Source organism: Cyprinodon tularosa, unplaced genomic scaffold (genome assembly GCF_016077235.1).
Source record: "Cyprinodon tularosa strain WSP-4 unplaced genomic scaffold, ASM1607723v1 ctg303, whole genome shotgun sequence".
Lineage (NCBI taxonomy): Eukaryota > Metazoa > Chordata > Actinopteri > Cyprinodontiformes > Cyprinodontidae > Cyprinodon > Cyprinodon tularosa.
Genome location: NW_024039012.1, coordinates 103,811 through 120,819, shown reverse-complemented (window position 1 = coordinate 120,819; position 17,009 = coordinate 103,811). Strand labels below are relative to the sequence as shown.

The window sequence follows — 17,009 nt, the reverse complement described above, 5'->3', positions numbered from 1 at the left end:
CTTAAGTAGTTACTAGTTACACCTCTGTTTAAACAACCTTTATTTATTGCCCACACATCCACAAACAATGAAAAACATTGTAAACATCTATATATAGTGACCAGAAGTATATGTTGATCTCATTCTTGGACATTGCTTTGAGTTTGTTCAATATATTCACACCATTTATTGAAAAGCACCTTCACCTCATGTCATCCCGCATGTAAGATTTTAAAATTTAGATTTTCCCTGCAACTTTACCCTCTCTCTCTCTCTCTCAACAAAAAAAGTTTTTGTGTGCTGTCTAAGAGCTGTTTTTTTCTAACTTATAACTTATATATAAATTGTTACGTTTTCTATAAATGCATCAATAGCAATATCGGGAAATAATTTGCATAATGTGTATTTAAAAAATAGAAAGCTTTAAAAAAGGGAAAAGACTTGCTTTTTGTACAGTAATTTCTTCCATTTTGTTGCAGCAGGATAAAGTCCACATCGACAGTGAAAAGAATAAGGAGCTGTGTGTTATGGTAAAACAAAACGTTTCGGAGCTCTTAACCAAAATTTTTCAATTGCAGAATAAAAGATTTGTTTTTGAATCTTTTATGTTAAACTGTCTTCAAATGTGGCCTTCCAAACATAGGGAACCGAGCTTTAAAAATCTGCACTATCAGTGGTGGTCTATGCATGATTGGTGAGCTGGAATAGCTTTTTTCTGCGGGTCCCAACACACTCCGACCACACATTTTTATTAAGACAGGAAACATTGGAAACAAACAACCTGCTATATAACGAGGTTTAATTGTGTGTTTATTACATACTAGTCATTATCTTATGAGCTACCAATTCTAAGAAAGCATCTATAATTCTTACTTTTTTTGGTTTAGAAATAAATAAATAAATAATAAATAAATAAATAAAGTTTTTGTATTTTAGAAATGTGTGGAGTTCAAGGGAATAAAACTGCTGATGAATTTAGCTGTGAGGTAAATAGGAAAAAATCTTGACAAAAGGTGATTTAAAGCAGGCAAGACTCATTAATAAACATTGATCCAACCTAAAATATATAACCTACAACCCCTCAGCTATTAATCCGATAGCAATATCAGTGTCATCAGCTGCCCATAGCACTGTTTTTGTTAAAATATTTATTTATTTATTTTACTTGATGGCTCTACCTGTGAAAATCACAAATGAAAAAAAACAGCAGCAGCGGATCATGATTAATTAAATGACATCCTGCTTCATGTCAGATTGGTTTTCTGGTGGCAAAGAAAATAATGACATGTTAATACAAGGATCCTATCCAGTATCCAGTCTGAATACCCAACCTCATTTTGCTGTGAGCAAAACATGCAGCTGAGGATTAAGCCTGTCATGTGTTTGGATTACGGACTGTGTTTACCTGCCCATCTGTCACCTTCAGGCAAAGTAAGCCGTTGTTCTGCCTGTCCATAATATTTACTTCTAATACAACAAAGTTTTCACCACCGTATCACACTTAAGAATGAAGTCTTTTCAGGAACGATACAATCTCAAATTATTCATTTATGCAGCTAAAACCCAATTTTTACTCACACTGCATAGAAAAAATGCATCATTGGAATGAAAAATAATTATTGATTTTCAAATCAGTTAAGATTATTAAACATGTTTTTACCTGCTAAACTCCAGAATAATCTAAAATATATATTATTTTTCCTGTGTTTCTTAGATATGTATATGTATGCTGCAGCTTTGAAAACATCTGAGGATGCAAAATAGTAAAGTCACTGGTTGAATTAGAGGATAACATTCTGTAATTGCAGACAGAAACAAGGACCTGTTTTTGGGGGGAATATGTATTTTGGTCTGATAAAGCTAAGGTTTAAATATTTCAAGCATATTTCTAAATATAAAGACAGAAAAGGAGAAAGATCCAAGACTAAGAGGAGCATCCTGTGAAGCATGGTGGTGGCAGCATTATGATTAAAGGGTGTATTGCTGCAGAAGGGGGTGTTGCACCTTACAAAAGTGATGGTAGTATGAGCAAAAATTAAATCAACATCTCAAGACGTTAACCTCTAGGTTAAAGTTCAGACACAAGTTCTTATAAATCCAGTCAGTTTGTTTAAAAGTTATGATTTGTTTCACGTAGTGAAGGTGCTATAAATAAACCTACATTGACACAAGGACACAAAGCACCCAACAAACCTATGTGGAGCCTTGAATAAGCTTCAGATAAGCTTAAGGATAACATCTTTTATGTTTTTTTTTGTTCTAATAGAAATCAGAAAGACATTTAGATCTAAATGTATACGATATAAAGTAGGTATAGTTATTAAAATAAACATGGACTAATTAAACAGAAAACATTTCTTCTAATGGTCACTAACCAGACTGTATTTCTGCCTGACTACATTTTCAAGACACTAACAACTATTGAGTCTTTGACCTTTTTTCTCTAATGCCGTTCATTCAGGAAGCAAGGAGCCCTGTGCAGTACCTCAGTCTGTATTTAACAACAACAGGAAACATTTTAACAGGATGTTTTCACATTTTTTTTTCTGTGTGGATGTTTCTTGTCACTGACTAGAGTTCAGAGGTTACCCAGTCTTTTTTTCAGTATACAGTGGAAAGCGGAGGAGGAGGAGGTTCGTTGTGGCAAGGATGGGATTAAAGTGAATATGTGTTGAAAGGATGAGTCTGAGGTTAGCTACTCCCACCTACACTCGGAATAAAGCAACAAAACCTTGAAATCCACCTACACAACAATCGCATATTCCGTCTGGATTCGATTATTTGCATCACAGAAACACACGGCTTTCCTGCTGCAGTGGACACATTTCTGACCCTGCTTTAAACCACTGCTGATACTCATTACCTGTGAGGGTGACTCTCACAGTCAAACTCAACCATCATCAGTTCATTTACTCCATCCTCAGAGCAACATTTCTTTGATTTATGTCTCTCTGTCCATCTCACTGCTCAGCCCACTCCGCTCTTTCTCTCTCTCTGCCTCTTTATCGCTCTCCAGCTCCCTTACAGCTGATGGAGCTTCTCGTGGACAAATAGGCTTAGGAGCTTTGCTATGGCAACAGCAAATCGTAAAAAGCTACATAAGCACTTCATCAGGGGCTGTGATCCAATGCCTTCCCTTGGAGATGTTGCCCTTAACCTCCTGCAACAAGTAAAGGCAGGCAGAAGAAGCTCCTGGGAGGAAGGGGAGGAGGAGGAAGGCTCAGAGAGGTGGAAATAACACTGAGAGAGGAGAGAGAGAGAAACCATCTCTCTTCTGTCTCTGCTTTTCATTTAGACTCTCCAGCTGCCTCTCTGAGGAATATTACACTTTTTTCTTCTGTAATTAAGTTCCCACTGGAGCCCGACACCAAACCTGAGAACGAGACCAGCAGGTAAACAAAGAAAATATGACATTCTTCTTAAAAATTACGAGTTACAAACAAAAGGTTGATTTTGTATAACAAGAAAGTGTTTTTTTGTTGTTGTTTGCCTTTTTAAATTTGAATGTAAAGTGAGTTAGAAAACAGAACTCTTTAAATAAATAATCCCCTATCACCAGATCAGAACAAACATTTTATATAACCTTAAAAAGATTAATTTACTGACAAAAAATATAAAAAAGTAGCAGAAAGAATTTTTTTTTGCTTCTTTATTGGTGCAAAACTGGAAGACTTTTAATGTATTAATGTATATTATCATGGATTTATTAATATACTTGTTGAATTCTTTGAATTAAACTTGCAAGTTGTTATAAACTGTTGCATTGTTTAATAAGAATTTCTGTTTGTTTTTATAAGAGTGACTATGAGAGAGAAGTTGTATTATTTAGAATTAGAATCCGTCAAACACAAAAAAATAATAATGAAAAAAGATGATTTAGTTTCTTTAAGAGATTGAACATGTTATATAAACAAGAGAGAGGAAGCAGGACAGTGGAAAGGACCACATGATATCTAATGATCTGGTGCCATGTTGACGGGTCAGTCACCTAGTAAACCACCGGCCGCGGCTCTAATCTCACTTTGTCTGTCGGAAAACCTTCTTATTGAGCATGTTGAGGATAATCTGACCTGCAAACCTAAAAAAAGTCAAGCAGAGTGAAGTGTAAAGAGCAGCTGTGGTTTCGAGGACAGCTTGACTATATGTTGACAGATTAACTAAAGATAAAAAGACAGGACAGGCTTTATAGAGACGTAAACCAATAAATGCACCTACTGCAGGGGCCTCAAATAAACACCTCTAGGGGTTTGTTGTGTTGTTTTTTAGATTGCATTCAAATCTTTAGAATCATAATGTCACTCATAAAATGTTTTTTAGACACTGACTTAAAATGCATAAAGAAAAAAGTTATTAACAAGCATCTTTAGAGGAGAATGAAAAAAATAAAATGAACAAAACATTGATTATTCACAAAAAACTAGACAGACTTTATATTCTGCAGTCTGGGTCTGATTGCATTTCATTCAGTTTTGTTGCTGGAAAAGTAGGGCCAATTACTTAAACCCTTCAAGCTCTTTTTTCCTCTGTCGAACAATAAGAGGCTGCAGCTCTTATCATCAAGCAGCACAGTGATTGTAGGACCTGATTAAGTCTTTTGATCACAGTCATTAAACATCAATCAGCTGCCTGCGCTCCAGACTTTATTTATTTATTTATTTTCTGCACTGACAAAGAGTCCCCATGGTAGCTGTGAGTAGCTACTACACCTGCTAAAGAACAAGTAGCTGGAAGATGAAAAGGATGATGCTTAACTGGTCAGTGTCATTATTAAAATACATAAAAATGATTTATTATAATTGCAGAAATAAATAATAAACTGCAATAAAAGTGTTTTACAATTCTATATGTGTTAGGGCAATGGGTTGTATAAAAGGTTTTATTCAATATTTGTGACAGACACTTTTCCAGTGATATGTCTTTTTTAATGTATTTGTTTCAGTTGAGCTGAGGTTTAGTTTTACATATTATTAACCTGCAAAAAGTTCAATTTCCTTGGTTTGTAGCAAAAGATTTTCTTAATGGTGTTTCTCTAGATAACATTTGACATATTTTCAGTAAAGTCATCTCATACAAAAGGGTGAAGCCCTGACAGAGTTCAACTTAAAGCATTATTTCAGTGTGTCAGCCTGAATTTATAATATAACTTATTTTATCATTTTGTCTCACCACAAATTCTTATAATCTTTACCAAGACTGATTGCTGCTCAGGATATTGCTTCTGAAATCATTAAGAACCTCATGTCTGGGAGCAGTGTGTGGTTAAGGGTCTTGCTCAGGGTCCCAGAATGCCAGCTGTTGAGATTGAACTGAGCACAAGAGCACTGCTCTAACCACTAGCCCAACACTCTCCCAATAATTATGTTAAGAACAAACAGCAACAGCTCCAGAATCACGGCTGTATGAACCAAAGGATGCTATTTCATTCAAGCACCCCTGAGTTCTTGCAGCCTAAGCATAGATCTTGGCCTATAGACCTTTTAAGGTAGCTTTGGATCATAAGAATTTGTATATTATAATTGTGAATTTGAAGTCGAGGTTTTTGCAATTATAGATTTTTTTTCTAACTTTTACAACTACGAAAAAGTCACACCAATAACAATACTCAAAAAGTACAATGCACAAAAAGTTTTGCAACAATATCTCTGGATCAGTTGGTGCCAGATTGAGTGGAGGTTGTGGAGGTCGCAAATACAGAGACTGAAGCTGAAGTGGCATCTTTTAGTTTTTAATAAATAAAAAAGGTGGCACCTTAGGCAAAATTCCCAGAATAACAAATACAGAAAACCAAAATCTAGGAAGCATCAGGGAAAACACACATGAGGAGCAGAGAAACTACAAGGAACTAGCAACAGTAACTGAACAGGAGGTGTAGAAATGGGAGACTTCTTCTTATTTTTTAGTATTAGTATTAGTTTAATGGCAGACTGCAACCTTGACTTTTAGGTGCATACCGGAGTATGTAGCATGAGCCACATCAATGTGATGATTAAATGGGAGACTGAACACAGACCTGGCTATTCAGCAGATTGGGAGAAGAATCAAGAAGTGAACTGGGAGAAGGGGACTGACACAAGAGGGTAAACAAAAAATACACAACAACTCAAATAATATAACCAAAAACAACTAGAATGACACAAAATGAAAATGAAACCAATAAACTAGAAAGTACAGAAAGTCACGAATCAAAGTATAACTGAAAACTCAAAAAGAAAACTTAAACAGAACCAAAAGGTGCATAATCGTGACAGTTGGAGCAAAACTGAGAATAAAAGAGGGCTTTCATATGTGACTCATATAGAACAGGATTAGTGTATCGGTACTATTCAAAGGGAAGGTACTTTCTTTGTAATAGTAAAAATAATAATAAAAAAAATGAAATTAAATAATTATAAAAACTGTCTTTTATTTTTCTTTGCAACTTCAAATTCTAAATTACAATGCACAAATGCTTTTCATGAAAAAAGAAACCTTCATACACACCATTAAAAACGTTAAAAAAACACCAGGATTTTGTGTCATAGGATTGTGTTTCGATAGGTGCAGAATCGTCTGAGGGTTTGCAGCAGGTAGGTGTCTGCACTCACAGTGTGATACAGATTTTTGGATAGGGCAGCAATAGAGACAAATTTGTCAAAACAAAATTCATCAACAAGTGACAAAACTGAGTCTAAAAGACTTTTACTGCTTCTTGTAAAAGCTCACAATTGAAATAAAAAAAGATTTTTCTCATCATCCCAGAGGAAAGTGTAGAATTATAGATGAGGACAGCAATTCATTTTGTCTTGATATTGGTGGAGTTTCTATAAAAATCTTTCAAAGTCATAAAATGTTTGATTGATCTTCTCTACACAAAAGAAATGAGAAAACACAATAAAAAATATGAAGATACATTAATACCAAAAAATACAAAAAGAATTATTCCTTTCCAATTCATGTTTTGGTCAAATTCCCATCATTCTTGTCCTTCAGGAGAAAGTGACGGAGGACAGGGCCATGGCGTCCTGGTTCAGCTGGAACGAGCCCTACCAGAGGAGCCCCCGCAGGGACCCAGCTGACGTGGTCACCGACACTTTGATGCTGGAGTTCAGCTGGCAGTTAAAGGAAGCAGAGAGGATGCAGAGAGAGAGGGAGAACCAGTACCGGCGCCTGAAGACCGGGGTGGATTACAGCTGGCTGGCCAGCACGCCTCGCTCCTCCTTCAACATCAGCACCGGAGAAAGACTGGCCCTGGAGGACCTTTGCTCCAAGGTGCCCCCCTCCTGCTGTGGCCTGGTCATCCTCAAGTAAGGGAGACACAGACATCACAATGAGCATTTATCTGCGTGTTTTTTGTGTCTGTAAAATAAATCAACAATCCAAGATATAATTCAACAAAGTTACTCTGTAAGTTCAGATGATCAACTAGACCTTTTTGGGGGTTTTTAGGTTTAGGTTTTTAGGTTTTCCTATTTGCTTCCGCTTCTTTCAACATTAAACCTAATTTACAAATTAAAAGAAAAGATAGGGAAGCTTTGTTTTATAGTAGAATGAAAGTTTGAGAAATATTTATCCAAAATATACATGGGACATTATGATTGTTTTGCACATTTGTATCTTTGTGTAGAGTAAAGTTGTACTCAGCCCCAAGAATCAATTCTTTGTAGAGCCTATTTTTAATGCAAATAAAGGTAAAAATATATAGAAATTTGCTCCACATGGAAATAAACACAGCATCAATAGCCCAACTGCAAGTTTTATGGGAAAGAAAATCTAACAGTTAGTGGTGCAAGTCGCTATTTCCACTTTAGAACTCAGCTCTCAATATCTTCAAGAAACACGGACATATAAAGAGAGCACACAGTAAATCAAGCAATAGTTATATAAACTGATTCTCTCAGGAAAGAGACACAGCTTAACACAAAATCAATACCAGATCTATTGAGGGATTTCTCCGGGAAACATGCACAGCTGAAGGAAAGGGACACAGCAACATAAACAAAGGTTTAAGGAAACAGAGCTCCTGGAAAAGGGGTACACCCTACAGGAAAATTAGATAAAAGGAGCTAAAAACAGGGTTGCTGTTCAATGAAAGACAAAACAAGAACAGGCACTTATTATAGCTAACAGTAGTTCAATTCATGGCTTTCTCCAGGAATCTACATTCAACAATACGTGTTAAATATGTTTGTGTAACATAATTTAAACCATGTAAAGTTCCATTGAAATAAAATGTAATTATTAATCTGTGTTAATAAGTTTCTTGGTGTATCTACCAATGTTACAAGACATCACTGTTTGGTTGGAAAAACGTCAAAAGACCAGACCTGCAATAAAAAACATTCTGAATTAGGAACATATTTCCCATCGATCTGCAACCACTGCTTGCATTTTTTTGCATAAACAGAAATAATATAAGTACCTTTAAACTTTATCAGCACAGATTAATTAAGCAAACGGATGTTTCTGGCTCTCTTCTGCATCATCAAGCACGTCTCCAAGTGTTAATCTGCAGCAGTTCTGAGCTCACTTCACCACCTGTTCCTGGAAAGCTGCTGCAGTCTACAATGTGCTGTTAGAACAGACATCAGTTATAATCCAAAACAACAGCTGCAGCATGTTGTTAGTATTATCATCGCTGTTTGTTTACTGTATGTATGTATGTATATGTATGTATATATATATATATATATATATATATATATATATATATATATATATATATATATATATATATATATATATATATATATATATATTTAATCTTTATATAGATAAATTAAAAAAATTTTTTGGTGTAACAAATCAAAATCTGATGAGTTAAAAGCCAAATATCAGTAGACAGAAGCCATTGGGTGGGAAGCATGTCTCCAGAAAACGAGTCCTTAAAGGCTTGTTAAGGCAAAGCCACCTCCTGTGGGGAGGTGGAGCGGTAATTGAGAGCTTGGCGGGATTTCGGTGTTCACACTGGTGGGGGGAGGAGACGTCTATATCCTGGGCTGTTGTGCTCTGTGTTTCTCATCACTTTAATGTTTTTGTGTAAACCCTGGGTGAGAGTTTCCACTTAAATAGACCGTCTCTACTAATTTGTGTTGTTTAAAATCTGCCTGTGTGAGAACACCTTAGCTGGTGTGACTCATCCTCTGCATGTTTGTAGTCTAGATTATGGTTTACTGTTGACCAAGAGTTGACAGGATTTAAACCCTTGTGTCTGTATTAATTATTTTTTTGTCTTTTTCTGACTGTTTTAAGTTTATAGTTGCAACTGTTTGATGAGGGTCCTTGGCAGGTTGCAGAGAATTCACAAACCTTTTCAACAGAAGTAACAAAGTATAAATACCTTGTTACCTTACTTAAATTAGTGGAGGATTTTGAGGAATTTTTGAAAAAACCCTCCCTCTCCACTTTAAAAAAAACAAATGCACATGCACAACCCTGTACCCACTCCCAAAAGCGTGTGTGAGAGCATGTACAAGCCCATTTTTCTCCTCCACACTCTTTTAAAAAGTTTTTAAAAGTTGCTCTTTGCATTGCTCATACAAGCTTACTTTCCAAAAGAAGACATTTTTCTACTATGTCAGACTCAGTAACGGTAAGTGAAAATGGGGAGTAGGAGGGCCTTACATAAACATATCACCAGAATGATTGACAATGGGGAGGACCACTTATTTAGATGATCCACCCGGAAAAACAAAATCCCCCACTATACCTTTAAGTAGAATTTTTTGCTATCTATACTCTACTGGAGTAATTATTTTTGGAGTTATTTTATTTTACTTCAACTCCTTACATTTTTTTTTTTTTTGCAATTACCTCTATATCCTACAGTACTCCTTACAGTTTAAAAATGACTTGTTAGTTTTGTTTCATTCAAGTTAATTGTCATTATGGCCTGTTGGTATTTAAAAATAATAACCATCAAATTATTTGTTTCATCCAGAGAATTCCTTTCTGTGTTGTTGGACTCGGTGCTGCACCAACCTTTTGTCCACCACATAACAAAATAAATAGTTTTTCAAGATGATGCAAAGTAGAGTCCTGCACGGGCAGAGGCGATTCAAGAGTCTGTGGGGGCCCCAAGCAAAAAAATAATCTGACACCAAAGAAAAATGTATTAATTAAATACAAAAACTTTTTATTCCAAATGTTCTAAACATGAACAACCTTGTTATTTTGGAAAATATAAAAGAATAAAAGTAAAGAAAAAACTAATAAATTAAAATAAATGTATAATACAATAAAAAAAAAAACAGTAAGTTACTTTAAAAACCCAATATAAACTTTGTACAAAATATAAAGTATAGTAAGTGTAGTGAAATTATTGGGGTCCTATACTGCTTCCAGAATTGCTGCTTACGGGCCTTGGCTTGTGCAAATGCAGACACTGAGGCCCCGTCCACACGAAGCCAAACCCTGGCCTAAACGCACTAATTTTTCACCAAACCAGCCTCTCATCCATACGAAGCCGGCGTTTCGGGGGTCTGTAAACGATCTTTTTTTTATTAGGCCTTTAGAGTGGGAAGATTTTGAAACGCCGTTTTCGCTTTTCCATCTTTAAGCTCTAACCGCATTTTTTTTCTTACACGCATGCGTCATAGCGTCGCCTCTAAACACGAATGCGCAACACAGTATCACAACAACAATGGCGCCGTACTGTGTTGAATGGTTGCTGCTCATGCTACTCACCCTGCTGTCGGGCTTACAACAGAATCTTCTTCTTCTGGAATATCTCCAGGAAGAACAGAGCAATATCGACGACATAGTTCAGCACCTGAATTTGACTGAACCACGAAAATGGACCCGCAGGGCAACCATGTATAAATATTAGTGCGCATGCCCAACATTTCGACCCCTATTTTTGCTTTGGCAACACAGCGCCACTTAAAGGCCTGGCATACATTTTGCAGCGTTTTCATGCATTCGTGTGGACGATCACATTTATTTTACGTCTCCGTCTTTACGACAAACGTTGTGGAAAATATTAGCGTTTCGTGTTCGTTTTGACTCTGTGTGGACGGGGCCTAAGTCCTCCAGATCCAAAGACCTTTGCACGCTATACTCTATAGAAATAAGCGCCAGTCCTGAAAGTCTCTCTTGAGACATGGAAAATGAATAATTTTCCTTCAGCTTAGTTACATAATTGCTTTCCAATTTACTGAACGATAGGCCTACAACGTCACCCATTCGCTAGGCTACGTTCATTTTTATTAAGGGAAGTCATCCACCTGGGCTGGGCTGGGCTGGATTTTGACTGAGCAAAGCCAATGTCAATCAACATTCCATCCAATTGGAATTTTTAAATGCAGTTGTGCATCTCCTCAGTCACTATAGCGTTGCCACTTCATGCTCACCTGTTGCTGTTTATCTACGGGGTGTACAGTAGCTGGCTCTCGGGGGGCCCCCCAGCAGCTCGGGGCTCCAAGCAGTTGCTTGGTTTGCCTGTTGACAAGCTGCGCCTCTGTGCACGGGTCGAGTTTTACCAACCCGCACCCGCCCGAACCCGTTAGGATGACTACCGAACCCGACCCGTCACCCGCGGATATCTTCAACCCGACCCAACCCGTTGATATTTAACACGTAACCCGACCAGTTAACACATCAAGTAATAGGCTATAGTACGCTGCGCTGCAGAGCAGCGCCATTAACACTGCAGCAGATGTGTATGCACTGACTGTGGCCATTTTGGAGGGAAGCCCACACTGCCGGCAGGGCTTTAGGCTACAACAAGGGTGACCTCAGTGCCTGATTAATATAACATTTCTAATGTCCATAACAACACACACGCATAAAAAAAAATCACCAACTACCCGCCCGCACTAAAAAAATATCCGCCTGACCCCGCGTACCCGTTTATTTTTATTTATGTATTTTTCACCCACAAAAAAACATTTTAGCGGGTGACCTGTCGGGGACCCGCGGGTACCCGACCCGTTGCAGGACTCTAATGCAAAGTTAAATTTTGTTGCCATTAGTTATAAAACTAAGAGAAGTACAAGAAAATTTTCATCCAGAATTGTGGAAACATTTTTCTTCAATAGGGTAGTGCAATAAAGCATCTATCCTTATCGTTTTGTGCTGCATTACCTTTACTTTTTTTTACTTTAAGTAGTTTTTAAAATAGTACTTTTACACTTTTACTAGAGTAAAAAGCTTAAGTGGATACTCTAATTTCTACAAAAGTGTTTTTAAACAAAGGATTTATATTTCTACTTGTGTAATAAACATGAATGCTTTTGTCACCTCTTCTTTTCAAACAATCCACAACCCATAGCATATTTTTGACCACCTCTCAAAACTAGTAGTTAATTTCCCATCAAGAATTTATATTTTATAACTAAAATAAATAATATATATAAATAATAAAATGATCACAATCCAGAAGCTAAATGTTGTGCAGCTTCATTCAAGCCATGAAACACCCAACTTTATTCAGCTTTTATTCATTTAGCTGTTTTCATTAACGTCTGAAAATTCTTCAACAGCCTATTTAACCCGTGCAAAGCAACAGTCACTGACAGTAAAACAAACCATCAGTATGATGCTTCTTCCTCCATGTTTTACATACAGAGTTCTTTGCTTCAACAGCCTCATATTGACTTCCCAAAACATTTTGGTCTGTCACTGTGGTCAAATTGTTCAGTCATTGTCATGTCTGAGTTACCGTAAAATCTGTTATCCGGGAATTACACGGCTTTTCAACAAGGGGTCTCTTTTATGCCTATTAGCCTTGCATCTGGGTGTTTCCTGAACAGCAACTAATTTCCTCCTCTGAGGACAAAGGTTTGGGTCAGATAGTTACCATGTGGACTCAAATGGATGTCTGAATAGGACAATGATTATGTCAAACCTGAACTTAGATAGTATAGTGTAGGAAAATATTGAACTTTATCTATAGACCCAATCTACACCCCACTGCAAATGAAGGACTTCGAAGGTCGAGAACCTTAGGGTCAATCTACACTGTTCCAACAGGAACAATCTCAACATCCATATTTTCTAAATAAAGACAAACTATACTTTCCTGCAGCCTTTGCTAACAAATAGACACATATATTTAAACATCTATGCTGTGTAAATAAAAGGTATAGTGGATAAAATTCTTTCAGGTTTGAGTTCTGGGGCAAACATATTTCAATTGTCATTACCTACTTTTATCAATAATCATTCTGCAAAAAAATTATATTTAAATCTACTAATATCCACATTTTATTAATTTTATGTTATTATAAAAGTAGTTATTTACCTATGATTTCACTGAAGACGCCTAGATGACTTGCAGAGGCACATCATTTTATCTTTACTCCAAATAATTCAAAGTTTAGTTCTGAAAAGAGCATGAATTCTGTATCTATCATCTTTAATGTTTGTATATTGATGTGCATAATTAACCAGAGTGTTTCCGTTGTCAAGTAGTTGTTAATATATGACAAATTTAAATGTTTAACAAGTTTGAACATTCCCCTTCAGAGTATTACTGCTGCCACCGTTTGTATTAGAGGGGAAAAATGGTAGGGGTGGTCACAGGGGTGGCCATGGCACCTAGCTCTGCCCCTGCAGAGGAGTCAAACATCCAACCAGGATTAAGCCAGCTCCAGTGTCTGCGCCCCCAACCCCCTTCATTAACTATGTCTTTATCCAACCTAGTGTGAATGATTTTAGGTCCGTGTTCATACTGTAGGTAAAACTTTGCTAATAAATCAAAATTTCTGCACCTGATTCTAGTTTTAAAGAAACAAGAAAATCATTTCATAAACTTCTGCTTGGAGAAAACCGCACTTTTGAGTGTGACATTTTATCAGCACATTTTGAGTAAAAATTAATCTTCTCAATCAGCTCTTCAGATTATACTTGGATTGCTCTTTTTTTGTTGTGTTCTCTTTAAGCATCTAATTTTACTTTTGTACAACCAACAGCTGCCTCTGGATGTTGGAAAAACTAAAACATCCTGTTTCAGTTGTGTCTTAGCATGCTTTTATATTTGTTTATAATGTAACATGTGTTACATCTTTAACATTTTGCTCTCTAGAAGTTGCTTTAAAGACTGATTTAAAAAAAAAAATCTTCATTATTTTTGTGTATATTCTTAAATGTTGTCAGGTGGATTTCATTGGGAAGTTGCAGCTTTGTTGCTTGAGGAAGGATTTTGTTGCACATTTGTTAATTTGTGGGATTGTCGTCCAGCTGGCGGGAGGATAAACAGCTTGTGGGAGGAGACAGATGGATCTTATAGATTAGCAGAGATGGCAAAAGTACTCACTTTCTGTACTTGAGTAAAAGTACAGATACTTGTGTTAAAAATACTCTGGTAAAAGTGGAAGTACTGATTAAACTTCTTTACTCAAGTAAAAGTAACAAAGTACAGGCTTGTAAATTTACTTAAAGTATAAAAGTAAAAGTAGAAACCACTTTTTTCATGCCGTTGCCTAAATTTTAAATGGATGTCTGCCAATAGGACTAGATCTCCGTTGTGTTCATTTTCAATCATCTCGTCGTCCATACTACTATGCTAACGCCACCGCCACCAAGCTGCAATGATTTGCCGCGAATGAATACCGCAGAATCTGTCGATTCATCTTGTAGTGCTGCGTCAAATGCAACGTAGATTCCCATCCAATTAGATTGAATTTGGTATTGATGACGTGAAAAATAATAACGGTAACTCCATTGAAATGAAGTTAAAAATGTAAGGAGTAGAAAGTACAGATAATTGTGTAAAAATGTAAGGAGTAGAAGTAAAAAGTCACCATAAAAATAAGTAGTAAAGTAAAGTAAAAATATCAGAAAAATCTACTTGAGTACAGTAACGAAGTATTTGTACTTCGTTACTTCCCATCTCTGTAGATTAGTAATGTTACTCTTTTTGTCCTTATCATTTTTGGAGCTGCCATCATAGCAGTTAGCAGATATGCAACGTATCTTTTTAAACGGGTGAGGATAACAATATGAATTTACACTGAAAATACAAAATTTCAATAAATCAATATTTGAAAGTAGAAAGTAGTTCATTGAAATAATATTATCAGGCTGCTACTTCAACTTTTTTTTTAAATTTCCTGATTATTTAAAGTCATACCTTGTTGTACTTTATTTAGATTCTACCTAAGACAAGCACAAAATGTTTTAAAATATTAAAGTGGAAGGAAAACAATAAAGGATTTAAAGTTGAAGGGGAGTGTTGGAGCGCACTGGAAAAACGATCTAGAAATAAGTAAAAAAAAAAATCCTTAAATTAAGTGTATTTACCCTTATTTCAGTAGGTAAATGAGATTATTTGTGAATGGAATGAATATTTTTACTCTTAAAACAAGATAATTAGATAATATACACTGGAAATAAGTCGATGCAATTGTGCTTTCTTATTTCAAATATAAATTGTCTTTTTCCATTGGCAAAATGTCTCTTTTATCACCTCAATTCAAGAGCAAATGCATTTATTTTAAGAAAAAATGACTTATCTAGATTTGTGTTTTTTGTAGTGTAGTGGTTAGAGCAGTTTGCTTGTGCTCTGTGAAGGTTGCAAGTACCTGGTTCGATCCCCACAGCCTGCACTCTGGGTTTGTGAGCAAAACCCTTAAACCCTGATCGCTCCCCTGGCAACGTGCAATGGCAGCCCACTGCTCCCAATGGCGATGGGTTAAGATGCAGAAATGAATTTCTCTATTGTGAGATAATGACTTTCCATTTTTATTCAAGTCAGAGAAAAATCTGATCACCCTGAATAAAGAGAGATAAGTAACTCTGATTTTCATTTATCAGGTTTAGAGATGTCATACAGGCCAATGAGCCCGAGGTCCAAGAGGTGTCTGGTCACTTCAGAGCCGTCCTCCTGGAGGCTCTGGATCAGCTGAAGGAGGAGCAGGAGGCACAGCGGCTGGCCCGGCAGTGGAACAACAAGCGAGCCATGAGCATGAACTTCAGGTCACGGATCAAGATCAACCCTTTCGGAAGCACAACTGGTCTCACCACTGCAATGGCCAATGGGACGGGGATGAGCGACCTGAAAACCGTGTCCGAGGACGTGGAGAAGGGGATGCAGAAGGAGGAGCGGTCCCAGAGGGTGTGGAGCATGCCCGACTTTAGATACAAGGGAAGCAGCAGTAGAGTTGTCTAATGTGGGGCTTTTAAATGTCAGATGTGACACTTGGACATTTAAGTTGGACCAATATCCGATACTTGATGTCTAATATGTTCAAGGCCAACATAAGATTTCTACTTTTCTAAATGTACCCAATAAGTTTTCAGTACTTGAAGCAGTAAATATGTTGCCTGAGATTTATATTTTGCAATCATGTCTCTTGTGTTTTACATATAATGCATTGAAGCATTAAGGGCCATTTGTACTACAGCCTACTAGTATTATTTTAAAATTACAAAGCAATCTTAAAAGCTTTTTTTGATAGAGACAGTGCACACTAGGTCAAAGCTGAATGTGTGAACACATGAAATGGCTCTAAAGTGCAACATTTTTCTGTAGGAGGGACATGTTTTCTTTTCTATATAATTCAGTGAGTCATCCTCCATGTGTCAACAGCACAATGACTTAACGGTGAAATGCATCATCCAAGGTTAGAAAACTAAAAGCTTTGCTTTTTGCACTTTTTTTATTTCCAGAAAGGTTTAAAAGGAAGAAGAAAATAGGAAGAGATTGAAGATGAAATTTCTCCAGCGGTTTATTTGCAGTCTGTTTGTCACACTGTTTACAAATGGATCTGAATGCACCATCATACAAACATGGATTCAAACTGGTTTCATACAAATAAATGAATTACATTTTTTTTCTCCATTCTAAAATACAAATACTCGGAAAAATTACCATTAATGAGTCATATATAGCTGGAAACTTACACAGCTCAATCCTCATAGTAAAAAGAAAAGGTACACAAATAAATTGTCTGTTTTAGAACTGAAAACACTTTGGGTCTTAAATTCATTCTAAAACTGAACATGTGGGCCATCTTAAACACATAAGCGGTTGGTCATCATCTTAAAAATATAAATTTATAGATTGTTTTGTATTTTTTTAGACAGAACATGACGTCAAGACCCTGAAAAGA

General features: G+C 36.5%; 1 protein-coding gene across 1 annotated transcript; it reads left to right on the top strand.

Moving 5' to 3' along the window:
- Nucleotides 1–3,099: 3,099 nt before the first annotated feature.
- Nucleotides 3,100–16,231, top strand: rd3 (retinal degeneration 3, GUCY2D regulator). The gene is made up of 3 exons (XM_038291887.1): nucleotides 3,100–3,371; nucleotides 6,949–7,262; nucleotides 15,712–16,231. The coding sequence occupies exons 2-3, from the start codon at nucleotides 6,973–6,975 to the stop codon at nucleotides 16,064–16,066; spliced, it is 645 nt and encodes a 214-aa protein (XP_038147815.1). The 5' UTR covers nucleotides 3,100–3,371; nucleotides 6,949–6,972; the 3' UTR covers nucleotides 16,067–16,231.
- The last annotated feature ends 778 nt before the right edge of the window (nucleotides 16,232–17,009 follow it).

Excerpts from the sequence above, each read along its gene's own strand:
- rd3 (XM_038291887.1), top strand. The coding sequence starts at position 6,973 with ATGGCGTCCTGGTTCAGCTGGAACGAGCCCTACCAGAGGAGCCCCCGC. Across the intron at positions 7,263-15,711 it reads TGTGGCCTGGTCATCCTCAA|GTTTAGAGATGTCATACAGG; the intron begins GTAAGGGAGACA and ends TTCATTTATCAG.